Source organism: Sorex araneus, chromosome 3 (assembly GCF_027595985.1).
Source record: "Sorex araneus isolate mSorAra2 chromosome 3, mSorAra2.pri, whole genome shotgun sequence".
NCBI lineage: Eukaryota > Metazoa > Chordata > Mammalia > Eulipotyphla > Soricidae > Sorex > Sorex araneus.
The window spans coordinates 152429051-152456557 of NC_073304.1; the positions used below are offsets into that span (position 1 = coordinate 152429051).

The 27507-nt window shown below is 40.1% G+C and overlaps 1 protein-coding gene across 2 annotated transcripts; it reads left to right on the forward strand.

The window, feature by feature from the left end:
- Positions 1–4403: 4403 nt before the first annotated feature.
- HORMAD1 (HORMA domain containing 1) lies at positions 4404–26373 on the forward strand. 2 transcript variants are annotated; one of them, XM_004618122.1, is made up of 14 exons: positions 4404–4436; positions 7576–7720; positions 9126–9189; positions 10770–10806; positions 13011–13031; positions 13432–13458; positions 15206–15273; positions 15941–16092; positions 17870–18123; positions 19523–19589; positions 20157–20230; positions 21077–21160; positions 23706–23774; positions 26293–26373. In XM_004618122.1, the coding sequence occupies exons 1-14, from the start codon at positions 4404–4406 to the stop codon at positions 26371–26373; spliced, it is 1176 nt and encodes a 391-aa protein (XP_004618179.1). The 2 variants fall into 2 exon arrangements, with proteins under 2 accessions (XP_004618179.1, XP_054989282.1); XM_055133307.1 differs by lacking the exon at positions 13011–13031.
- Positions 26374–27507: the final 1134 nt, after the last annotated feature.

Sequence of the window (27507 nt, forward strand, 5' to 3'; positions counted from 1 at the left end):
TCCAAGGTAAGTGAAATGTTGCTCCCTCAGAGATGCTACCCCTGTGGCACCTTCCTAAGTTCAATTTTTCCTCTCTTGATTTTCTCATTAAATCCTGTGCTTTTCTTTTTTAATACTTACACAAAATTGTAATTATATATGCATTTATGTACTAATATTTGTCTTACATCTTTCTTACTAGATTGTAAGCTTAATAAAGGCAGAAATCATGACATAATTGCTACTTTATACCTAGAACATAGTACAGCACCTGCCTCAAACTACTCAATAGCTGTTGAAAAAATCAGTAATGGATTCATGTAGATGAAAGACAGTATCTTATAAATGTCAGAAATTAAAATGTCCTAGTAGCTCTTTCAAAGTAATAGAAATCTATAGGTACAGAAGGTAGGGTTGCCTTGCACGGCCCTGTGTGGCTGGCCTGGGTTCAATCCCCAGCATCCCATATGTTCCCCCCAAGCAATGCCTGGAGTAATTTCTGAGTACAGAGACAGAGGTAACCCTGAGCATGTTGGATATGACTCAAAAAGCCAAAAAACGAAACAAAAGACAAAATAATAGAAGTCTAAATTTTAATTTTTTTTGTTTTTTATAAAGTTGTTCACAATAATTCATTACATTTATATTCAAACACCAATCCCACCACTATTGCACCTTCCCACCACTATATTTTGAATGTTTCCACCCCTAATCCCAAACCATGCCCCCCCAAATGGAACCGAAACAATTAATTTTGTATTACTTGTTATAAATAATCCGCTGAAAATGGTCCAATAAAGTTTCCTTAGAGGAAAGTGTGTGAAGACTGTTGTAGAAATCTAATATTTTCAGATACTATTTCAAAACTTCTGTTAAAAAGGGTTCTTTTAAGAACCCTTTACAAATTCTTTTTCTTTTGGGTCACACCTGGCGGTGCTCAGGTATTACTCCTGTCTCTGTAACTTTAAGTTACTTCATGTAACTTTAAGTGCAAGATATAAGTGAGGCTTTAAGGAAGAAGCTTTATTTATTTTTATTGAATCACAGCGAGATATACAGATATACAGTTACAAAGTTGTTCATGATTAAGTTTCAGTCTTATAATGTGCCAACACCCATGCCTTGACCAGTGTATACTTCCCACCACCAATGTCCCATCCACCCCCTTCCTCCCTCCCATGTCAGACACTTTCCTTCTCTGTCTGTCTGTCTGTCTGTCTGTCTGTCTGTCTGTCTGTCTGTCTCTCTCTCTCTCTCTCTCTCTCTCTCCTCTCTACCATTTTCGGTATTATGGTTTACATTACAGATACTGAGAAGTTATCATATATATCCCTTTACCAACTTTTAACACTCAGTTCTGGTCCAGAGTGATCATTTCTAACTATTTTTGTCATACTGGTCCCTTCTCTATCCTAACTCCTAACTGCCCTTTGATCCCCTGCCCACCACCACACACACACACATTTGTTGCAATCTTCCAACCACTGTCCAGTCCTCCTGGTCCATTTTTCCTGGCCTTGAATATTAGTCTCATACTATTTTTTTTAATGTCCCACAGATGAGTGCAGTATTCTGTATCTGTCCCTTTTCTGACTCATGCAAGAGCACGAAACCCTCCATGTTCATCATTCATAAGCAAATTTCATGACGAGGACAGGTGCATTAGGCAGGTGGAAAAAAACAAAAATACAAAGCATACAGAAAGGAAAATGGTTACTAGATTAGGGGAATCTTCACCAGTTTTGACCCTGAAACCAGTTTCCTCTTTCCTCTCTCTTATTGGCTCTGAGGAAATCTTCTACCTGGAGATTATAACAGCTAATGCAACTATATTCAAGTTCTGAGTAGTTTTAATCTGCAGACCCCCTTTTTTTTTATTTGCACATTTACTGTAACATCAGGAACTTCTAGACAATCTCGTGCTAGCGGATGGCCCAGCTGCCTGGCAACGGCTCTAACGGGCAGGAAATGCCTCAGAGCAGGGCTCGCTGCCGTGAGCACTGTGAGAGTCAGCCTCTGGGCCATGGGGCCGCGCCTTCCCGGAGTTTCTTGCAGCGCTCTGGGCGGGAAAGTGGCGCCAGGGTCAAAGGTCGGGCACGCGCGGCAGGCAGGCCGGCCGTTGAAGCACGGCGCATGCGCCCGGGCGCTCCCGCGTGCTGCTCGCGCGCTCCTCAGCCTCCGCCGGCCGCCGCGGCAGGTAACGCGCGGGGCTTCTGTTTGTCTGGCCCGTTCGTGGGCTGTGGAATGCCTTCTGGGACCAGCTGCTCTTTTGCGTACCTGAAGGTCTTTGTGAGGAGCCGTTGGGCATGGGGGAGCGGCGTGTGGCCCGTCGGGGGAAGAGGGATGGCGAAGTGGGGGTGCGAGGGGTGGCGTGCGGGTAGTGAGGGTTCGAAGTGTGGGGCGGGAACTGTGAGGGAAGGGAGGCAGGAGTGGGTGCGGGGTGTGGGCAGGGGTAGGGGAGGCAGGGCAGCGGGTGTGGGCTGGGAGGTTCCGGGCTGTGGAGCGAGGGGTGAGCGCTGGGCGAGAGTGCCCTGTGTGCGGGATGGGTGTTGGTACTGAGGAAGGGGTGCTAGGTGTGAGGTGAGGGTGTGGTTGCGGTGCCTCTCCCTGAGGTCGGGGCCCCTCTCCGTTGGCTCCTGCGCTCTAGGGGTCCTGGGTTGTGTTCAAGGCAGCAGAACCTGTCTGAGTTCTCCTCAGGACATCATCTGCGAAGGACAAACAGTGGGGAAGCCCCCAAAAGGAAGCTGTGGTCCAAAATATCAAATTGATGAGTGCCCAGTTAGAATCAAGGAAAATTGCTAGAGCTCTTACAGACATCTGTAATGTGGACTGGCGTCCCACGGCACATGGTAGAAGCAGGACCAAGCAGGGGGAAAGGTCATCAGTGGTGATGCAGGAGGGAGCCAATGGCTGTAGTGCATGTTGCTGTGCCTCAGGTTTGACCCCCCAAACCTCGTGGGCCCCTGTCCCCCAGCACCCTGTGCTCACCTCCTCCCCAGCAAACCATGGTCCTGTCTCCCGCACCCCTGTTTGTGTTCCCCACAAGCACTGGGCCATGCCATCAACTCACCTTGAGAGGCTCCACTCTTCTCCCCACATTTTCCTTCTCTTAATTTTGAAGCTATAAATTTTTGTTTAATTTTGTTTTAAGTTTTTTTTTTTTTTGAGGGGGGGAACACACCTAGCGATGCTTAGGTCTCACTTCTGGCTTTGCACACAGGAATTACTCCTTTCGGTGCTTAGGGGACCATGGGGGAATGAACCTGGTCAGGTGCATACAAGCAAACCCCTACCTGCTGTATTGCAGCTCTGTGTGGGTTCCAAATATAACCCACATTTGGGAGCCACAACTGATGGTGTGCAGGGCTGCTCCTGACTCTGCAATCAGGGATCACCCTGGCACTGCTTAGGGGACTAAATGTGATGCCAGGGATCAAACCCAGGTCAGCCCGGTGCAAAGCAAGCGCCCTGCCTGCTGTACTATCATATCGGGCCCTGAAGCACTGCTGAGTGTAGCCCTCAAACCAAAAAAAAATACAAAACAAACAAAAGCCTAAGCTAACAGTGGACCGATCTTCTGTTCCACATGTCCCTGTGCCCTATTGTGCCCTGTAGCCCCAGCATGAAGAGTGTGCCTAAGATCAACCCAGGAACCAGCCCAGGGATGTGTGAAGCTAGCATTTTACCCCTGAGCCTCATCCTGCCCAGTCTGCCTTTTTTGAAAGTTCTTTTACAGAACAAGCTTAATGCCCAATCTCTGAGACTTGCTAATGGAAAGGCTTAAATAAGAACCTTACTTTAGGACAGAGCTGGTAGAGCACTTGCCTTTCGTGCATCTGACCTAGATTCAATGATCTGACACCTCCACGAGTGATTCCTGATTACAGAGCCAGAAGTAAGCCCTGAGTGTTGCCATGTGTGGCCCAAAAAACAAAAAGGAACCTCACTCAGAAGAGCTGTTCAGGGACTAGAGCCATAATACAGCGGGCAGGGTGTTTGCCTTGCATGCAGCCGACCTGGGTTCAATCCCGGGCATCCCATATGGTCCCCCAAACATCATGAGGGGTAATTCCTGAGTGCAGAGCCAGGAGTAACCCCTGAGCATCGCTAAGTGTGACCCGAAAAGGGAAAAAAAAAAAGAGTTGTGTAGTAAAATGTGTATCTGTGCATTTCAAGATCCCACATAGTAAAGAAATCCTTCACTGCATTTGTGGTTCTAGGTTGTGGACTGGGAGACTGGGTGAAGCTCTGGGTTCCACTACCATCTAACAAGTACCCTTGGGCACTGCAGGGAATAATTCTTGGGCCTCAAGCCATGAGTTGCCCCCAAACAGGTGACTTTAGAATAGTAAGTTATATAATACTCAACATAAAAATGATAAAAATTTAAGCTTGCGTGTGTGTTACAGGTTGAATTCCAGAATATGGCCACGGCACAGTTGCAGAAAACTTCCATGGTATGATTTTTAAATATCTTGACATAATTTAATTTAGCTGATTTTAGCTGATTTTGTGACTTCTTAAGGTTTGAACAATTTTTATTTGGGATTTAAGATTAAACTGCTTGAGGAGTTAATGATACCAGGAAATTAATGGTTTGAGAAATAAAGTTATTTGTAGACAATTCTGGTATATTGTGTTAAATAACTGATTGAAATTCAATTATATTAGATATTAATAAGTACGTTTTCCTTGATGATATTATTTATAGTGGTCCACTCCACTCCTACAAAATAAATATCTATACCATGCAAACAAAGATGAAATTGTCTTCCTTGCATAGATCTTACATTATGGTGAGTTGTGTTAAGCTTGGGCAATAATCAAACAGGAAGTTAGTGCTAAATACTTACATACTTAAGTAAGTATGTAAATAACTCATATATTTTATAGAACTTACATACAAACCTGCAAAAGGATTTTTTAAACACCATTCTTGTTTTTTTGGACCATTCCTTCAGTGCTCAGAGCTGCAATCACTTATTGCATATATAAGCATCCATATAGGATGCTCAGGATTGAACCACGCCCAGTTGTCTGCCAGGGCAAGTGCCTTACACCATTTTTAAGCATTTTTTTCAGGTCATCTTAGGCTGCTAGCCTGGAAACCCCTCACATTCTAAAAATCATTCTTTTTTTTTTTAATTTAAATTTTATTGAATCACCATGTGGAGGGTTACATAGTTCTCAGGATTATGTCAGTTATACAATACTCAAACACCCTTCCCTTCACCCGTGCCCATATTCCATCACCAACCACCCCATTATACCTCCCGCCCCCTCTCGCCCCCCAGTCCCCACCCTTGTACGTGATAAGTTTCACTTCGTTTACGCTTTATCTTGGTTACAGTCCATGTTTCAACACATAACTCACTATTGTTGCTAGGGTTTCCCCCCAAAAAAGAAAAGACAGTCCCACTGTCAAGGAAGCATTTGATGGCTCTCCATTGCTGAGAATGTAGAGATATTAAGTCCTGCTGTTTCTTACATAACTTTTCTATTTTTTCCCCCCCTCGTCCCGCGCCACCGAGATCACGCCTCTTTAGTAATCACCACGCTGCCTGACAAAGGGAAAACAAACCAAAAAAGATGGTTATTTCCCGTCATCAGCTGGCGTGGGGCTCTGGCTTAGTTGATAGTTTGGTAGAATGTGTGCAAGCAGTTTCTGGAACCAAAAGTAATACGCTGGTATCGGCCCCGGCTCGAGATTCCACCATCGTCCCGCTGTTCCAAGTACATAATTTATTCCCTTGTATCCCATTCCCACGCCACCAGGTCCGTGTCAGCTTAATGGACATCATACTATGGTTAACGCCACGCCGAGTTTCTTCCCGAGAAAGGAGGATATTTCTTCTCAGCCGGTGTGGGGATATGGCTTAGTTCAGTCTATAGAGATGGCTACCACTTTGGTAGCCTTCAATATTTCAGCAAAAGACTTACTATTCTTGTTAGGATTTTCCACCAAAGTCCGACCCGTTAAAAGGGAACCATTTCATATTGGTGATGATTAAATGACAATAGGTTGCGAGGCCATGGCAGCGGCCTCGCGGCTTTGAATTTCTGTATAAAGTCCAGGGAAAGTACAGCCAGAAATTACACGTCGCTACAAACTTTAACCCTATTATGGTCCCCCCAAAGTCCAACCCATTACAAAGGAACCATTTCATATTGCTGATGATTAGATGACATTAGGCTGCCGCGGCCGTGCGGTTTTGGGTTTCTATATAAAGTCCAGGGAAAATTCTGCCTAAAATTCTATCGCTACAATCTTCTACCCTTCAACAAAAAACTTAGTACTATTGTTTGGAGTTTCCCCCCACGGTAAGCCCTGCCAAAAAGGAACATTTACACGTTGCTGACAATCAAGAGATATTAGGTCTTGCGATAGCAGCCGCGCGGTTTTGGATTTCTATATGAAGTCCAGGGAAAATTCTTTTGGTAATTGCATCATTCGCTGGCAGCGCCTGGGCCAGAAGCTCCGAGCACACAGTTTGGAGGCATTTTGGGGGCGCCGCTCATGTTCAAAGTGGTTCAGTTGCCTCCAGGGTCGATCTCGCGAGGGGCCGGAAAGGAGCGTCCCCACATGGCTCTGTGCTTAAATGTCGGCCGGCAAAGGGCGGATCCGGAAGTCCCGCCCCATCAGCTTTCCCGGGCTTCCTGTATAGTCTAAAAACCGGCTATTGCCTCGCTGCATTCAAAAAGAAAGAGTTGAGAGAGAAAAGACCATGCCCCGCCGGCAGCGCCTGGGCCAGTAGCTCCGAGCACACAGTTTGGAGGCATTTTGGGGGTGCCGCTCGTGTCCAAAGTGGTTCAGTTGCCTCCGGGGTCGATCTCGCGCGGGGCCGGAAAAGCTCTAAAAATCATTCTTTTCTGGGATTACTAACTACTATGGTTAGAAATTCTTTGAGATGGTATCATATTTATGCAAAATTAAATCTTAAGTTCAGGAAAACTGCATTTTTAAAGTTAAGCAACATAATTTGCAAAGTTGTTCATAATACAGTTGTTTCAGGCATTCAGTGTCCAAACATCATTTTTACTCGCATTGTGACTTTCCCTCTATCATTGTCCCTAGTTTCCCACCCACCTCCATACTGTCCCATTGTCATGCACTAACAAATTTACTTCATATTGCTTGTAGTACATCACAAAAGGAATTATTAGAATATAGAACAGTGAAAGTCAATTTGTGATCATTGATATATCCACAGTGGTGTTACTAAAATCACTGTCTTGAGGATTTACTGAGCTGATTGGTGCTTGTTGGTCCTTTTCTGCTGTTGTTTTCACTCACAAGATTGACTGGGTTTTATGGGCTTCTTCACAGCTTTCCCATCAAATTTGCTGTGCTTCTACTGGGCTGTGAATATTGTAAAATTTGGAGATGTCACAATAGCTGTGGAGCTGGGCTACTTATATGTCAGAGGATGTCAGGTGTGGGGGCTGCTGAGCATATTCAGGAGGGAAGAAAATGAAGAAAGATTTTCTTCCCTCTTGGATATGCTCACCTACATTCCGAAAAGACTGCAGAGTGGAAAACTTTGTTTTTAACAAATCTAAATAAAATAAAATATTTTAATTTTCTTTGATTTTTAGAGTGCTTTAGTGTTTCCCAGTAAGATACCAACTGAACAGCAATCTTTGGTGTTAGTAAAGAGACTCCTAGCAGTTTCAGTATCCTGCATCACATATTTAAGAGGAATATTTCCAGAACGTGCTTATGGAACAAGATATCTAGATGGTAATAGTATTGATTTGAATTTTTCTTTAAATGTGCTATTTTTATTTAGGCTTACTCTAAAACTTTAATTTTTTAAACTTAAGATACTTCATTTATATTCACTATATAGATATACCACATTAGGGGGGGTGTTACACCTGACAATACTCAGGGGCCACTCCAGGCTCAGCTCAGTAGTCACTCATGGCAGTGAGTGACAATATGCAGTGCAGGAGATTGAATAGGGACCATATACACTGCCGGGAATTAAGTCAGGGTTATGCAAAGCAAGTACCTTAACCTCTGTACTCTGTACTTAACCTCTAGCCCTTGGATTCATGTGAATCTGTTCATTAACTGGTGTATGTTTGGGAGTTTTCCACAGTTACTATAACAAAAAAAATTAAATTTTATAAATAAGTAGTTTGTCCTCTTCAGGGAGAGACCACCCTAAGAACTGGTCTTGCCAGGGGGCTCTTCCTGGAGGATTTGTACTTGGTGGTGCTTGGGGGACCAGAGATAATGTGGTGCAGGGATTCAAATCAGAGTTGGTGGAATGCAAGGAAAGCACTTTCACTCTATACTATCCCTCGCCGATATCTAAGTAGTTTAGATATTGGGGTGGGGATACCCAATACTGCTTAGGAGTTGTTCCTGGCTCTGTGCTTAGGGATCACTCCTGCCAGTGCTAGGTGGACCATTTATGGTGCTGGAGATTGGATCAAGGTTGACTGCATGCAAGGCAGGTGCTTTAACAACCCTATACTATATTTCCCCAGTCCCTAAGTAGCTTGTTTTTAAAAGTATATTCAATATCCTTGGAAAGAATCATAACTTTTCCTCTATTTCTCAAGTATAATTTCACCTGCTAGTGCTCTTTCGGGGGAGCAGGGCAAGGTCATCTAGGTTCTTGGACCTCCAAGGTTGTACCCAATTGATACTCAGGAGACTGTGGGGATCAGACCAAAGCCAGCCACATGTAAGGCTTGTGCCTTTTGGGGGGCTGGGGGGAACACAGGTAGCAGTTGTAGGGGCTTACTCCTGACTCTGTGCTCAGGAATCACTCTTAGTGAGCTCAGGAGACCATATGACGTGCTGGGGATCAAATCTGGTCAACTGTGTGCAAAGCAAACACCCTGCCCACTGTACTATTACTCTGGCCCTAAGAGTTGTGCTTTAACTTATATTCTGTCTCTCTGGCCCAAAATCCTGTCACCATTAATTAGTTTATAGGCCAATTTATTATATACTACCTTTATATAGTATTTAATATATATTTATATGTAAATATATAATAATAGTTACTGTAAGTTTATTGCCATCAGTAATATATTTATAATATGCAGAGAGAAAAGAATCATTTAAAATTTCTACCTATTTAAAATCCTAAATAGATCTATATTTATATCATCATTTTTGTGTTTAGATCTTTGTGTCAAAATTCTGAGAGAAGACAAAAGCTGTCCAGGATCTTCTCAGTTAGTGAAGTGGTAAGTAAAATAATACCTAATAGGCGCATGAATGGTTCCTCTGGCTCCTGAATGGCCATGATCCCAGAGGCACACAAACTAATCTCGGAACCCAGCCGCTTTTGGCAGAAATGCATCAGGACTGAGCATTAAACTACGGCACTGGGCCACCCTGGGTGGGGAGAGGTATTTGTCCCTTCAGCCTTTTCCCTCCGGTGGTGCAGTGGCCGCCTCCTTTTCAGAGCCTATTGGACAGCCAGGTATGAGACTGCAGTGACGAGACTGGGGCCTCATGGGATGGAGGGTGGAACTGGCCCCTCTCCCCACTCCAATGAGGCCCCATCGCCACCCACAAACGGCTCCCCTGGATCCTGAACGGCAGTGATCCCAGAGGCGCACAAACCGATCTTGGAACCCAGAGGCTTTTGGCAGAAATCCCTCCAGACTTACTACTAAAATATCAGAAATCCAAAATCACGCGGCCGCACATCATATGCTCTTCATAACCAGCAATAGAAAACAAGTTATCTAATGATGTCTTTTCGGCAGGTCTGATTGTTGGGGAAAATTCCAAATAATAATGGTGGGTCTTTTGTTGAAATGTTGAATGTGATCAAAGTGGAGAGAGAGTAAAGTGGAGATCATCTGCTACGCAGGCGGGGTGGGGGGTGGGTGGGAAGGGAGGTATACTGGGGTTCTTGGTGGTGGAAAATGTGCACTGGTGAAGGGATGGGTGTTTGATTGTTGTTCTATGACCGAGACTTAAACTGGAAAACTTTGTAACTGTTCTCACGGTGATTCAATAAAACAATAATAATAATACCTAATAATAGAATTATTTTTTGCCTTTTGGGTCACACCCACCATTGCACAGGGGTTATTTCTGGCTCATGCACTCAGGAATTACTCCTGGTGGTGCTTGGGGGATCCTATGGGATGCTGGGAATCGAACCCGGATCGGCCTTGTGCAAGGCAAATGTGCTCCAGCCCCAATAGAAAACATTTTTATTAAATTGTGTTATTTGTACCCCAGAAACCTTTCCATATTTAACCCAGTTTTACTGTGTCTACCATTATCCATAGGTAGTGTTTTTGCAGTCTTTGTAGTTTTTGCATTAGAATTTGTCTTATTTCATGCTCCATGTGAGCAGGCTTGAGCTGGAGCTATAGCACAGCAGGTAGGGCGTTTGTCATGCACGAAGCCAACCCAGGTTCTATTCCCAGCATATCATATCATTCCCCAAGCACCACCAGGAGTAATTTCTGAGTGCATAAGCCAGGAGTATCCCCTGTGCAATGCTGGGTGTGACCCAAAAAGCAAAAAAAAAAAATGAATACATGTGAGCTGACTATATTTTCCTATGATTCCCAATAAATAGCTGTCACATATTTTATACATCTCATTTTTATAATCATTTCATTTTCTGCCATGTTACTTTTTGATTATTTTAACGAATTGATGAGAGGAGAGCTTTAATAACACTTTGTTTTAGTAATGTATAATGTATTTGGTAATAAGATAGTATAAGTATTTATTGAAAGTACTATTTTCTGGAACTGCATTAGTCTAAAATGAATTCTGGGTTTGTTTGTTTTCGTAGGATGCTAGGATGTTACGATGCTTTACAGAAAAAATATGTAAGTCATATGAATTATTTTTTTCTGCAGTTTATGTTCTGCAAATAGAACATGTAGTAAAACAACTTAAACCAGATTGTCAAAAGCCATAGAAAAAAGTTGGAACATTTGAATTTTTAAAAATATTAACTTTTTTTCACTAATACAATTAAGACATGTTAATGTTTTGGTTTTGGTATACAGAATTACTACATCTAGGGCAAGAGTAACAGTTCAGCAGGTAGAGAATTTGGGAATTTGCAGTTTGCCTTGCACATGGCTGCCCCAGGTTTGATTTCCAGTACCACATAATGTCCCCACTCCCACCAGGAGTAACCCCTGAGCCCAGAGCCAGAAGTAACTCATGAGCACCACCAGGTGTGGCCCCAAAACAAACAAAAAATTATTACACCATCACCCCCAAAATGTCTAAGACCTTCTACCACTGTCTGTAGGTCACTTCTGATCCACTTGTTCTACTATCCCCGCTGCTCTGTAATCTCATTTTTGCAATCTACAGGCGAAGGGTTTGTCATTATTTGAAACTATATATTACCATGTTTTGTTTTTCTATATACCACAGTGGAGTGAAATCATCTGTCCTCTCTCTCTCACTTATTTTCACTTAACATGATGCCCTCCAGTTTGAAGTTGCAGAAAACTGCAAGATTTCATCTTGTCTTATAACTGAGTAGTATTACATTATAAATATACATCACTACTTCTTTATATATTCATCATTGGACTTTTGAGTTGTTTCCATAACCTGGCTATTATACTTAGCACTGAAATTAGCATGGGTGTATTTGAACATTTGAATATTTTAAATACTGATATTTAAAGGCCGATAAGTATTTAAAAATATAAATTTTCATATAAATTTTATGTATTTATAATTATAAATTTAATATAAAATATATTTTAAATACATTATATATAATATAAATATAGTTTCAAATATAATTTTTTTACTGATATAAATTTTTTCCCTCTCGGAGAGCCCAGCAAGCTACCGAGAGTATCCCACCCGCACAGCAGAGCCTGGCAAGCTACCCATGGCATATTCAATATGCCAAAGACAGTAACAAGTCTCACAATGGAGATGTTACTGGTGCCCGCTCAAGCAAGTTGATGAACAACGGGACAACAGTGCTACAGATATTTAAAGGCAATAAAATTAATAAAATTTGCCAAGAAGTATTTTAAAAAATGAAATAAAGGGGCTGGTAGGTAGGATGGTTGCCTTGCACGTGGCTTACCATGGTCCAGTCCCCAGCACCCCATATGGTCCTCTCACCCCCACCAGGTATAATCCCTGAGTGTGGAGCCAGGAATAACCCCTGAGCTTGTACCACCAGGTATGCCCCAAAGCAGACAAGTAAAAGTATTTCTTTCGCATGCATCATAAAATATTTTCTTTTATTTTTTTATGCTAAAGTTCTGGATTTTTATTTTCTTTTTTTTTAATTTTTTTATTATTGTTATTTTTTAATTAGTGAGTCACAGTGACGGTACAGTTACAGATTCATACATTTCGTGCTTGTTTTTTCCTCGTGCAGTGTTCGGGAGCCCATCCCTCCACCAGTGTCAATTCTCCACCACCAATGAACCCAGTATCCCTCCCACTCATCCCCCCAACCCCACCCCGCCTCTGTGGCAGGGCATTCCAATTTGTTCTCTCTCTCTCCTATTGGGTGTTGTCGTCTGCAATAGGGATATTGAGTGGCCATCATGTTCGGTCACTAGTCCACTTTCAGCACGCATTTCCCTTACCACGAGGGATCTCCAATCACATTTTATTTGGTGTTCCCTTCTCCATTTGGTATGACTTTTCCCCGAGCATGTGAAGCCAACTTCCAAGCTATGGAGTCAACCTCCTGGTATTATATACTACTATTCTTGGGTATTAGTCTCCTACTCTGTTATTTTATATTCCACAAATGAGTGCAATCTTTCTATGTCTGTCCCTCTCTTTCTGGATCGTTTCACTTAGCATGATACTTTCCATGTTGAGCCACTTACATGCAAATTTCATGACTTCATCTTTTCTAACAGCTGCATAGTATTCCATTGTATAGATGTACCAGAGTTTCTTTAACCAGTCATCCATAAAATATTTTCTGCAGTATTTATTTGATGAAAGAGACAAAAAATTCTCAGGATCCATTATGAAAAAATATTTTATGCAATAAAAGTAAGATTTTTTTTCTTTTGTTGTATTTCAGCTAAGGATGGTGGTTCTAGCTGTAAGTATTTTAAAAAATTTTAAGTCTCGGGGCTGATGCAATAGCACAGCGGGTAGGGCGTTTGCCTTGTATGTGGCTGACCCGGGTTCGATTCCCAGCATCCCATATGGTCCTCTGAGCACCGATAGGGGTGATTCCTGAGTACAGAGCCAAGAAGAAACCCCTGTGCATTGCCGGGTGTGACCCAAAAAGAAAAAAAAAAATTTTAAGTCTCAGATATGGCCTTGCTTAATTAAAGGATACTAAAACCATCAATTGATTTTATCACTATTTTAACAAAACAAATTAATATTTTGATGGTTCATTTCTTATATGTTTTGCTGCCAATTAACAGTTTAAACATAATTATTTCTTCTTTAATATGAACTCTTATAACTCGGTTGTAAATTATTTTTAATAGGTTTACACCAATCCAGAAGACCCTCATGTAAGTATGCTTAAACTAGTACTAGTAAAGAAGTAGAATGTTTATATTACCTATAAATGACATGAAATATAATATCTTAAGCTCTTAATTGTACTTAATGTATTTTCACATTTATTTTTATACTTGCACTTCAAAAACATTTTTGGAGGCAAAACTGAAGCAATAGCACAGCAAATAGGGTGTTTGCGTTGCATGCAGCTAACCCAGGTTTGATTCCTCCGTCCTTCTTGGAGAACCCTGTAAGCTACCGAGAGTATCTCGCCCGCATGGCAGAGCCTGGCAAGCTACCCGTGGCGTATTCAATATGCCAAAAACAGTAACAACAAGTCTCACAATGGAGATGTTATTGGTGCCCGCTCGAGCTAATCAATGAGCAAAGGGATGACAGTGACAGATTTAAACAGATTAATATACATAAAAGAAAAAGAGAGATTGGGGGCTGGAGCAATAGTACAGTGGGTAGGGCGTTTGCCTTGCACGCGGCGGACCCGGGTTCGAATCCCAGCATCCCATATGGTCCCCCGAGCACCGCCAGGAGTAATTGCTGAGTGCATGAGCTAGGAGTAACCCCTGTGCATCGCCGGGTGTAACTCAAAAACCAAAAAAAAAAAAAAGATTATGCAAATGATCCTAGGTCATCATGCCATAAATCATAAAATCTCCTGACATTTGGTTCTTAAAAGTACTCCTGTTTTTAGGGCCAGAGAGATACTACAGCAGGTAGGGTGTTTGCCTGGCATGCAGCTAACTATGGTTTGAACCCTGGCACCCCATATGGTCCCACCCCCCCGCTAGAAGAGTGCAGAGCCAAGAGTAAACCCTGAGCACTACCGGTTTGGCCCCAAAACCAAAAAAAAAAGAGAGAGAGAGAGAGAAGGAAAACTGATCTCCATCCCTATATTAGCACTAACAAAGTAAATGAAGCAGTGGAAGTATTAAGGGAAGGAACTGTCGAGATGCCTGGGAGTATCAAGGAAATAGCATAGAGAGATGGAACACCTGCCTTGTTTTCTTGAGACCTGAGTTATACCCTGGCACTGCATGGCCCCAGAAACTTCTGGAATTCCTCCTTTCTCCCAAAAAATAGGACTCTGAATGTATCTTTTCTTTGGTACTCATAGCTGGAGTTGTCTAATATTTATCCCTGGCATGTGACTTAACAATAGAGCTTAGCCATGGATTCAGTTTATGTGTCTCCAGAAAAAATGTTTTTTAATCCATGGTGACAAAATTATAAAAGCAAGTATAAATTATTGACTTTTCAGAAACCCTTCAGAAAATGTTTGTCTTTAGTTGTTTTATAATTGCACACTTTTGATGAATGAACAGCTTTGCTGATGCGTATTTGGTGAATGCTTGGCATACCAGATATTTAATTAAGGATTCTAAATTACACCTTTGAAAGCCCATAGTAGCTGGGAAACTGAAGTTTAGGTGACTTAAATGACTTGCTTGTGGTTACGATACATTAAAGATTTGAGCTCTGTACTTAACTATTCTGCTAAAGTATGAGATATGCTGTCTCCCTTACCTACCTGTTGAGATATGATACATATATTGTAGAGATTCAGGGAATAAATCTTGCTCCAAATTCCAAACTATTAGTGGTTAAAAGTTTTATCTGAGCAATAGGAATTAACATAGAAGGTAAAATTACTAAATAATTTTAAGAATCACTAAAGCATGTATCTGCTTGGCAACTAGTACCATATATCAGAATATGTAATCACAATGTTTTATGTTCAAGACAATTTCAGAATGTTACCAGTTTAAATTCAAGTACACCAATAATGGACCAATTATGGACCTCATAAGGTATTGTTTGGTGTTTTCTTTCTGTATTACAAATTACCACTAATATTAAGACTATAAAACTGAATGTCAGAATTAATTATAAAAATTCACAAACATCTCCCATTAACCTTTAAAGTATTATACTACAAAATATTTATAGACAAGATTCTATGGATAATCTCATTATTTTAATTGCTTAACGAAACTAAAGAGTACAAATTATTGTATACTTGAGTGATTAGAAATATAATTAAGGGGCCGGAGCAATAGTATAGCGGGGAGGGCATTTGCCTTGCACACGGCTGACCCGGGTTCAATCCCCGGCATCCCATATGGTCTCCCAAGCACCACCAGAAGTAATTCCTGAGCACAGAGCCAGGAGAAAACCCTGAACATTGCTAGGTGTGACCCCAAAGGCAAAAGCTATATATATATGTATATATATAGCTAAATATAATATAATATTTTCAATATACATATATATGTATATAAAATTAACCCCAATTTTAATTTGTTTAAAATCTTATATTTAAATTGAATGTTCAAACTTTTTTGTTTTATATATTATTTTAAATATATATTGTAAATAAGACATTTATTGTAACTTTTAACAGTATAATGTTTTATTAGAAATAAGAATATCAAAGTAGTAAATTTGTAATAAACAAAATCTGTGATTCTCTTCTAGTAAAAACCAAAACAGTGAATCTAGTATGTCATCTGCTGACACCAAGAGAGCAAGTATTCTCCTTATTCGCAAGATTTATGTCCTAATGCAAAATTTGGGACCATTACCTAATGATGTTTGTTTGACCATGAAATTGTTTTACTATGATGAAGGTACTGTTTACAACACATCTCCTTTCAGTTGTTATCTATAGTATCTATTAGTGTTATTATTATTATTTTGGCTTTTTGGGGTCACACCTGGCAATGCACAGGGGCCACTCCTGGCTCTGCACTCAGGAATTACCCCTGGCGGTGCTCAGGGGACCATATGGGATGCTGGGAATCGAACCCGGGTCGGCTGTGTGCAAGGCAAACGCCCTACCTGCTGTGCTAGCTCTCCAGCCCTGATAGTATCTATTAGTGAAACAGTTGCTTTCTGTCACAGTTGGTTTGGTTTGGGGGTTTGTTTTGATTTGTTTGTTTGTTTGTTTGGGGCCCACACCTGGCAGTACTCAGGGCTTACTTCAGTCTTTGCTCTCAGAGATCACTCCTAGTGGGGCCCAAGGTACCAAGGATCAAACCTGGGTGGGCCTCATGCAAGGAATCACCCTACCCATTGTACTATCTCTCAGTGCCTCAAAATGTTTTTAAGCACCTAAATTGTAATGTTTCAAAATTATAAAATTTGCATTAATTGTTAGTATTTGAATAAGATTTTGGAATAGAATCATTTTGTATGTGTGTAAAGTAAAATATTTTATTTGGCGGTTTTAGGAAGGGAATGGAGGAACAGAAAGTGTGTGTGAGAGAGTAATGCCCTCAAGAAAGAACACAGGCTTCTCCAAGGGTGGAGAGAGCTCCTACACACATGCCAGCATTAGATATGAAAGCATGAAAGCACATATCTCTAGAGGGGACATACAGGCGCCACATATGCTCAGGCGCCACATATGCTCAGCCACATGGGCACAAGCAGCACATAGGCTTAGGCAGCATATGCCTGGGAACAAAATCTTTAAGACATACACAAATGGCTATAATAAGAGCTCAATGGGCTGAGAGCACCACAGCAGTCTCAGAACAGAGCGAGGAGTAGTCCTTGAGCACTGCTAGGTGTAACCCAAACACCTGACCCAAAGACAGAACAGAAAGTATATACACAGACTTTTCCACTTCGATGGACTTCTCCAGATTCTAGGGATTCCTACACACACACACACACACACACACACACACACACACACACACACAAACACGCACACACACACACACATGCACGCACGCTGCTCAAGCGCGCGCGCGCACACGCATACAGAGAGAGAGAGAGAGAGAGAGAGAAAGAGAGAGAGAGAGAGAGAGAGAAATAGTTGAAACCACACTTTTCATTTGCCAGATCAATAAAACTTGTAACCTTGTTAATGGCAAGGGTAGGGGTGAGAGTGAGGATAGGAGTGAGTAGTACTTTTATTCACTTTTGAGGAGATTGGGGTGTATTTGTATTCTGTTTTTTGGAGGGGTCATACCTGGTGGTACTCTGGGACCCAGGGCCCATACTGAAATAGTGGTACCTCAGGACTACTCCTATTGAATCAAACCTGGGCCAGCATGCAAATCATATATTTAGCCCATTGAACTATCTCTCAAAACTCCTGAAATTATGACATTTTGTTTATTTTGTTTGGGGGCCATAACCAGAGGTGCTCTGGCCTTCTGGCTCTTAAACCTGGTGGGCAGGGGGACCATATGTAGTGCTAGGAATCAAACCCAGGTCAGCCGTGTACAGGGCAAAAAACCTTAAATGCTCTTCTATATCTCTCTGACCCCTGAAATTATGACTTTAATCTTTATACATTTTAATAATATTTTCAAAGTCATGGGAAGCTGATGCAACCTCGAATTCTGTGATGTTATTATAAAATAGTTCAGTTTATACTCTGTTTTTATGAAGTTACACCCCCAGATTACCAGCCTCCTGGTTTTAAGGATGGTGATTGTGAAGGAGTGATTTTTGACGGAGAACCTATGTACTTAAATGTGGGAGAAGTCCCAACACCTTTTCACACCTTCAAGGTCAAAGTGACCACTGAGAAAGAAAGAATGGAAAAGATTGATTCAAGTATATTATCACCAAAACAAATAAAAACACCACTTCAAAAAATTCTCATGGACAAAGATGATCAAGAACATGAAAAGGAGCATTCTGTAAGTATAAATATATTTAAGCAGCTATGAGATATAACATATTTGACAGTTTTTTAATATTTCATTAGTATTTGTGTAATTGGGAGAGTGGCTTGATTCCTGGCATCCCATATGGTCCCCTAAGCACTGCCAGGAATAATACCTGAGTGCAGGGCCAGAAATAATACCTGAGCATCGCACTGCCAGGTGTGACCCAAAATTCGTAGAAAAAAAAAAAAGAAATACTAGTTTTGCTTTTAAAACAGATATAGCTGGGGCCAGAAAGATAGTTCAATGGGTAATGCACTTATCTTGCACCCGACTAACCCACGTTCAATTCCTATCACTCTGTATCATCCCTGAGCCCTGCCAGGATCCTTGAGCTCCACAGTGGTACAAAACTTCCCCAAATTTAAGAAACTTAAAAATAAATATGGCTGAAAATTGTGTAATTTTCTTTAAGCTATTGAAAGTTCTTTGGAATGTCATAAATGAAAGTAATAATAAAGAAGACTTTAAATCTATTTCTACTATACCATGTCTGAGTTTACCCTTCACTAACTCCCTGAAAAAGTTTGGGATATATTTATAATGTATACTAACATATATATATATATACATAAATTCCAGAGTTATGAAAGCTATATATGGTTGTGTGAATATGTCTAATATGTATCTTCAAACAATTATATGATCTAAAGTTCTAAAAGCCTTTATTTAAAAAAAAAAAAAAAAAAAAAAAGGGGGCTGGAGAGATAGCACAGCGGGTAGGGCGTTTGCCTTGCACGCGGCCGACCCGGGTTCAAATCCCAGCATCCCATATGGTCCCCTGAGCACAGCCAGGGGTAATTCCTGAGTGCAGAGCCAGGAGTAACCCCTGTGCATTGCCAGGTGTGACCCAAAAAAAGCAAAAAAAAAATAAATAAATAAAAAATAAAATAAAAGCCTTTATTTAAGTTTTAGGAAAGTTGTATGTTTTTATAATTTGCCTATAAAACAATCCTGCAAAATAAAGCTGTATTTTATACATCATCTGGAGAATAAGTTACCTTGTTATAAAGCAGTTATAGTACCACTTCATATGTAGCAAGCATGAGGTAACTATAATATTGCATTGTTTTAGCTTTTATGTAAAATAAATTATATAATTAGTAGCATTGCACTGTAGCCCTGTCCTCCCTGTTCATCGATTTGCTCAAGTGGGCACCAGTAACGTCTCCATCGTGAGACTAGTTACTGTTTTTGGCATATTGAATACGCCACGGGTAGCTTGCCAGGCTCTGCTGTGCGGGCGGGATACTCTTAATAGCTTGCTGGTCTCAAATTTATAGTAAAATTTGCATCTAAAAGTTTATAAATATTTCTACCAATTTTAATTTCTTTTAAAATATGTTCATTTTATTTTCATGGAATTATGAAGGATGATTTTGACAGTGAAATAAAAATGGAAGAGCAGAAAATATTTCCTGGATCTTCTGAATATGGAGGTAAAAATTTTTTGGAGGAGAAAACTTTTCCTCTACATCAGTTAAAATGTAGAGGGAGGGGGGAAGGTTTGGACTATTAAACTAGCATGACCACTTTGATTCTCAGCACAGCAAAAAAAATAAAGAATATTAAAATTTATTTTATTTTTCTTTAGGGGCCAGAGAAAATAGTACAGCAGGTAGGGCACTTGCCTTGCACACAGCCGACCTAGATTAAATCCCCAGCATCTGATATGGTCCACTGAGCACCACCAGGATAGTTCCTGAGTAATAGACAGAAGTAACCTCTGAGCATTGCCAATGTGGTCTAAAAACAAAACCAAAAAAAGTTTTTAATTTCAAAGGGACCAATGAGATATTCAGAGGTTAGTGCTATGTTTTACATGAGGAAATGAAAATTTAATCCCCAGCACTGTGTGGTTCCCTCAGCACTGCTAGGCACAGAACTGCAAGCATGAACCAGGAATAAGAGTACCACTGTTTGTGGCACCCTTCAAAAAAGTAGGTTAATTCATTTCCAGTTCTACATTGTATAATTTTAATTACTATTTTTTTTTTTAAAAACAGGATCAAATTTAGCTTGTGAGGATAAAGTTGTGAAATCTAAAGAAAGTCCAGATATTTCCATTTCCCGTTCTCAGGTATAATCTTAGTAGTACTGTCTCAACTTTCAGTGTCTTTTTCAAAAGATCGTTACTTATATGCTTAGTTGTAGCTTAGATTTTATTTTCATTTTTTAAAAGAAAATTAGGGTAATATTAACAAAATCTGAAATTATATGTTGAAAATTTTCAATTATATTAAAGGTTGGTTTCTGTAGTAAAGAGAAATCTTAATATAGTTTTTCCTAATAAACCTAATTATGGTTCATAGAACCAAAGGATTTTAGAGTTGAAGCAATTTATTTATACAACCATCCCTTGTAATATCCAGTACATTTTTTATAGTGTCAGAGCAGAACAAATTTGATTTTGTTTTTCATGTAAAGTAAAATCCTGAAAAAAAAAGTGAACTTGAAAATAATGGAACTGATTATTTAAGTTTATCTTCATCTGCTCGACTCTTTTCTCAAATGGGAGTAGGCTGCAAGTTTTATCTCATGAAAGAATATTGCCTGTTGATTTTTTAAGACTTTCTCATTTCAGTGAATACTTAACTATGTAAGCATTAATTTTACTATCATTACTTTACTGGTTTTATTTTGTGACAGTAGAAAACAACTCAAAATTGCAGGATTTCACTAGTTAGTGTAAGACTGAATTTTATGTGGTTGAATTTTTGAACCCTTTATTGTGCTATATAAAAATGCCTCTTCTGTAGGAGTTGAAGATATAGTACAAGGGTTATGGTGCTTGCAGCCAACCATGGTTCAGTCCCTGGCACCACATATAATGCCCCCAGGCATTGCCAAGAGTGACCTCTGAGCACTGTCAAGTGTAGCCTCAAAACAAAAGCAAGAAAAGCTTACACGGTTGTTTGTTTCCTAGGTTGAGCAGTTGGTCAATAAAACATCTGAACTTGATGTGTCTGAAAGTAAAACAAGAAGTGGAAAAATCTTTCAGAATAAAGTGGTAAATGTCTTTTTAGATTTGTTCTCTATTCTGACCCTTTGGATTTTCTCTAATGTTTCTTAATTTTTTGTTTGTTTGTTTGTTTTTTCTTTTTGGGTCACACCTGGCGATGCACAGGGGTTACTCCTGGCTCTGCACTCAGGAATTACCCCTGGCCGTGCTCAGGGGACCATATGGGATGCTGGGATTTGAACCCGGGTCAGCCGCGTGCAAGGCAAACGCCCTACCCGCTGTGCTATCTCTCCAGCCCCATGTTTCTTAATTTTTTAATTATTTATTTTTTTTAATTGAGCATTAAAAAGTTTATTTGGAACAGGTGAGATAGCATGGGGGTGAGGGTGCATTTTTTCCATATGTCTGGCTGGTCCAGTTTGATCCTAGTACTTCATCCCCCCAACTCCTGCCACAATCATTGCTAAGTGTGTAACCCTGCTTGGCCCCAAGAACTGCTAGGGGTGGCCCTGGTCATCACTGGCATCCCAGAGCCCAAGTATCGCTGCATCCTTGGGCCTGTTGATTTAGTACTTCTTGGGAATGGCCCCCAGGGAACCTGAGCACTGCTTGGGAGCCCCTCACTCTCTTAAATGTTGTTATTAAAAGTTATTAGGACCCAAAGATAGCCCACAGAGCTGGAGAGCACATACTTTGCACTTGTGAGCTCTTAGGTTTGAACCCAGGCATCACATGGGTTCAAACAGTGTTCCAAGTCAGGAATAGCTACCAAGCACTGACAACTGTAGTTCAAAGACCCCCCAAAAATAGTTATTAGTGAGGTGAGAGTAACTATGTAAACAGCACAACAGTGGAGCTCATGCCTGCATGCTTTGCATGTATTGAAACTCTAGATTCTATACTAAAAATTATAAAATTGAAAGGTACCTTGCTTTGTAGTAGTTGTCATCAAATACAAATTTTTTTCTTTGGGGTGACACCTGGTTGTGTTCAGAGGACTGAGGGTTTGCTTCTGATGGTGCTTGGAGAACATGTGATTCTGGGCATTGAGCCCAAGGCATACAACATGCATGGCATGTACTCAGTTCATTGAAAACTCTCTGTGATCCAAAATAATTTATAAAAACCACACATAGTCTGGAATAGAATAGTAGAGTGTCTGCCTTGCAGGCATGAGTCTGTGAGTTCAGTCTCCTGCACTATCCCACATGCCGAGTACCATCTGACAGTAATGCTGTTCAGTATCTTGATGACATTACAAAGTGTAACCTCCAGTATACCGAAGCCATGTATGACTCTCACAATGAAGTGTGCAAGCACTGCAACCAAGTGTGCAACACATTTATCACGAATACAAAGGGAAAAGAAGGGGGAAATTGATAATTGATTTTTTAGCAGTATTTGCCACATAGCACATACTTACTAAAACCAAGAGATGAAAATTATCTGTCAGTAGATAAGTGGATAAACAAAATTTGACATTCATACAGCAGATTATTATGCAGTTAGATAAAGGAACAACTTGGATAAACTTCTTTGCAAACATTTACTAAAGGAAAGTAACCTGTCATTAAAGTCCAAACATTGTATGATTTTATCCATATGAAAGTCTCAACATCCATATGAAAGTCTCAAATAGGATTTTCTGTAGAGGGAAAGTCTTAGGGCTGGTAGTAGGATAAAGGAATGATAAAGGATTAAGGAAATGAAAACTTGAGGGAACAGAATTTTATTTTGTCATGATGAAAAGTATTCTAAAATTGCCTGTGATTATAGTTACACAGCCCTGTGATAGTTACACAACTCTTTGAATATACTTTTTACGCATTGAATTGCACTTAAAAAAAAAGTTTTTATTGACTCGCCCTGATATGGTTACAAAGGTGTTTATGTTTGCATTTCATACAGTGTTCCAACATTCTTCCCTTCACCATTGTACCTTTCCTATCACCAATATCCCCAGTTTCCCTTCCTCCCACCCACCCACCCATCCCCTGCCCAGCCTGCCATCTCTCTCTCTCTCCCTCCCTCCCTCTCACCTCTTTCTCCCACTCTTTCCCTGTCTTCTCTCCCTCCTTCCCTCTCTCCTCTCTTGACTCTCTGTTCTCTCTTTCCCCCCTCTCCCTATCTTTTCTCTCACCTCTCCTCTCTCTCTCCTCTAACTCTTTCTGTCACTCATTCTCTCCCTCCCCCTCTCTCTTCCCCTCTCTTCTCTTTCAGTCCCTCTCCTCCCCGTTTTGAGCATTATGGTTTGCAATATAGGTACTGAAAAGTTATCATGTTTGTCCCTTTACCTACTTTCAGCACTTAGTTCTTGTCCAGAGTGATCATTTCCAATTATCATTGTCATAGTGGTTCCTTCTCTATCCTAAAAGCCCTTTCGCCCCACCAATTGTGGCAAGCTTTCAACAGTGAACCATCCTCCAGTGAAAAGTGTGAATTGTACACTTTTAAATGGTTAAATTATATCTGAGTTATGTCTTGATAAAACTTTTAAAATATAAAACAGCATATGATTGCCTCTGGTTGGAAAAATCAAGTGTTGGTTGCTCTTTGAAAAATATCTAATCAGCAATTACTCTTTCTTGTGGAGGTTAATGGAAAGCAACCAGTAAAACCTAAAGAGAATCGAAAAAGACGTATTCGTGAATCTGGAAAACCTGTAAGTCTTATAAGTAACACGCATGTTGGATTAAAATGGCAAATATCAGAATACCATTACTGTATATTAAATTATAAATCGATAAATCTCAACTCTGATATGCAAATGTTTTGTTTCTAAAAGTAGAATAATTTTAAAATAAGATGTGCCATATTGGCTTGTTCTTTTTTTTTGTAAATATTTGGTGAAATGAATGAAAATGTGTCAAGGGTAAAAAAAGAGCAATAGTATAGCAGGTAGGGCCTTTGCCTTCAATACAGCCAACCAGGATTTGTTCCCCAGCATCCCATATGGTCCCCCAAGCACTGCCAGCAGTAGTTCCTGAGTGCAGAGCCAGGAGTAACCCCAGAACAGCACCACATGTGACCCAAAAAGAAAAAAGAAAGAATGGAATAAGAAAATGAGTATAAGAATAATAGGACCAGCAGAAAGAGAGAGACAGACATAGAAAGATTGCACTCATCTATGGTATATAGAATAACAGAGTGGGAGACTAACACCCAAGAACTGTAGAAATAAGTACCAGGAGGTTGACTCCATGGCTTCGAGGCTGGCCTCACGTTCCGGGGAAAGGTCAACTCAGAGAAGCGATCACCAACTACATTGTAGTCGAAGGCCATGTGGGGGAAGGGAGTTGCGGGCTGAATGAGGGCTAGAGACTGAGCACAGCGGCCACTCAACACCTTTATTGCAAACCACAACAGCTAATTAGAGAAAACAGAAGGGAATGCCTTGCCACAGTGGCAGGGTGGGGTGGGGGGGAGATGGGATTGGGGAGGGTGGGAGGGACACTGGGTTTACGGGTGGTGGAGAATGGACACTGGTGAAGGGATGGGTTCCCAAACTTTGTATGAGGGAAGTATAAGCACAAAAGTGTATAAATCTGTAACTGTACCCTCACGGTGATTCTCTAATTAAAAATAAATAAATTAAAAAAAAAAAAAAGAATAATAGGACCAGGACAGAACAATAGTACAGTAGGGAAGGCTTTGCCCTGCAGGCGGCTGACCGAAGTTTGATCCCCAGCACCCCATATCGTTCCCCAAGCACTTCCAGGAGCAATAGCTGAATGCAGAGCCACGAGTGACCACTGAGCTTGCAGGGCGTGACCCAAAAACCACACACACACACAAACAAACAAAAAGAACCCAAACACCCAATTAGGACCCTTCTATTTATAGAGCTAAAAAATAAGGCCACAAATTTGATCTGAGCTTTCTAAAGAAAAATGTTAAGAAGAAAGAAGCTAAGTTATCAAATTCAAGTATTCCCCCAAAATGAAACCATATTCTTCTTATACTTTAGGAAAACAAATTTTGCCTGAACTAAATCCTGTTTATAATTTTTATTATTTTACCAAATCAGATCATGTGTTTTTCACTTCTGAGTGGGAAAACTTATTTTTTGTCTAGAATTTTTTAGTAAGTTAAAAATTGGACAACTATAAACTTAGACTACTTTTTATCTTAATTTAATTTTGAACACCACCAACACCAATGGGGTTTGAGGGTTACTCATGGCTCTGCACTAGTGAATTACTCCTGGTGGTGCTCAGGGGACCATATGGGATGCTCAGGAATGAATCCGAGTTTGCCACGTGCAAGGCAAGCACCCTACTTCTATATTATCTGTTTGATATTTTTTGCTTTTTTTTGGGGGGGGGTCACACTTGGCGATGCACAGGGGTTACTCCTGGCTCTGCATTCAGGAATCACTCCTGGCGGTGCTCAGGGGACCATATGGGATGCTGGGAATCGAACCCGGGTCGGCTGCATGCAAGGCAAATGCCCTACCTTCGGTACTATTGCTCCAGCCCCTCTGTTTGATATTTTTAAAAAATAAATTATAAATGGATATTCCCAAGAATAGTTTGTTAATACTGTTTTCAATTTATATGTCTTGAGCAGGGAATGGAACAACCGGACATTTCATGACATTAGGTTCTTTTATTTTTCACAATGTATTGAGCTTTGTTTTTTTTTTTCCCTGCAAAATCTATTTATAATTTTTTGTGCATTTTTTTTCAGAAAAATGAAAGTTCAGTAACTCAGGTAATCTTATTAGAAATTTTCCTAATTCTTCTTCTATTTATTCAAAAGTGTCTATCAAATATTAAATATCAGGCTTCTCTGAGGACCATTAGAGACATGCATTAAAACAAAGCATGATTTAAATCTCACAGAATGCTAAAATACAGTCAGTTTCTGTATTTTACCATTATTAAAAACACTCCCCTCTCATCCCCCTAAAGAAATTTTACTATGTTGAGGATGTAATGTTAAATTTATCTTTATAATTACTCTAGCAAACCTAATGAATACCTATACTTTACAAGTATATACTTTCAGCAGCTGTCAGATGATGTAAATGTGCCAATAATAAAATTTACTTTCAAGTAACCTAGATATCCTGTCTTAATAGGAAATAATTGTGCTAGGTATAACTTTAAAAAAGGAAGAATATGTATGAAAAATCTAGAATAAAGACATTTAAACTGGAAAGCGTTTTATTTTGACAGGTCCTTCATCACGTTAATCCTGCTAGTCAAGAATCTGTGCCCAAAAGAAGAAAGTTTAGTGAACCAAAGGAACTCATATGAAATTTTTCTTTCACCTGTTTGCAAAGTTATCAACATTTAAACTAAAGGATTCTATATTACTGTTTAAGGTTTGTTTGCCCTGACTTATAAATTTTTTGTAGTTCTTAATAGGAATCTTAGCTGTGGTATCGTTATCTTTTAATCTCATCTGTGACAAATCCAACAGGGCTTCTGAATACAAACTAGTGCTCCAGTGTTTAATTCTGTTAATTACTCAATACTAATATAACTTCCATTTTGATGAACACTTTCTTTAAAATATGTTTACTTTTAAGGCCCACTGAAGCCATTTTTTGAAATAATGTGTTTTTGGTATTAAATATCAGGAATTCACTTTTCACTTATGTTAAAACTAACATTTAACTGTTATTGTGTTATTGAAACTATGCCAGTATTTTGTACAGTGCATTTACATGATAATATATAATGTCCAATTAAAATTGGTACTTTACCTTTTTTAAAAATATTTTTACCACTGAACAACAACAACAATGATTTTGTTTAAGTCTGGCAGTTTTGGCAGCATTAAATAAAATATTTTTTAGCATCTTAACTCGTGGCTTTTAATTTTTATTTTATTTTAATAATATTTTAGGCAATAATTTTAAGATTATATCTGTAGATATAGATTACTTTGCTCATATGAACTGAGCACACTTCCTAGAAATTTTGATTGGAGCTGTGCTTTTGACGAGAAAGCTGGGACTGACTCCAGCCTTGCCATTTCCTTAAAGGAAGATTAAAGCCTTGGTTTGCTCGCCTCTGGAAGTTTTAGCAGCCATGTTCTAAAAACATCCATGGGTTTGCCAGTAACAAACACAGCTGAAGAGTGTTGCAATGTAGGTATAGAAGAAATGTCTGGAAGAATCATCTTTACTGTAAACCGAACCTCCTCACACTTAGAGGTTTCCGGAACAGGAACAACTCGTTTAAATAACCAGTTTAAAGCAATCAGCTTCGAAATAAAAAATTTTCCTTTTTGTTTTGGGCCCACACCTGGCTATGCTCTGGGCTTACACCTGGCTCTGTGCTCGGGATCATTCCTGGAGATGTTTGGGAGAAGCAGTGGAGGGAACCCAACGTAGATCGGCCGCGATCTTACCTTACAGTACTATTTCTCTAGCCCCTAAAATA

Coding starts and splice junctions, on each gene's coding strand:
- HORMAD1 (XM_004618122.1), top strand. CDS start 4,404: ATGGCCACGGCACAGTTGCAGAAAACTTCCATG. Junction 4,437..7,575: donor AGTTGCAGAAAACTTCCATG/GTATGATTTTTA, acceptor TTTGATTTTTAG/AGTGCTTTAGTGTTTCCCAG. Junction 15,274..15,940: donor CCAATTATGGACCTCATAAG/GTATTGTTTGGT, acceptor ATTCTCTTCTAG/TAAAAACCAAAACAGTGAAT.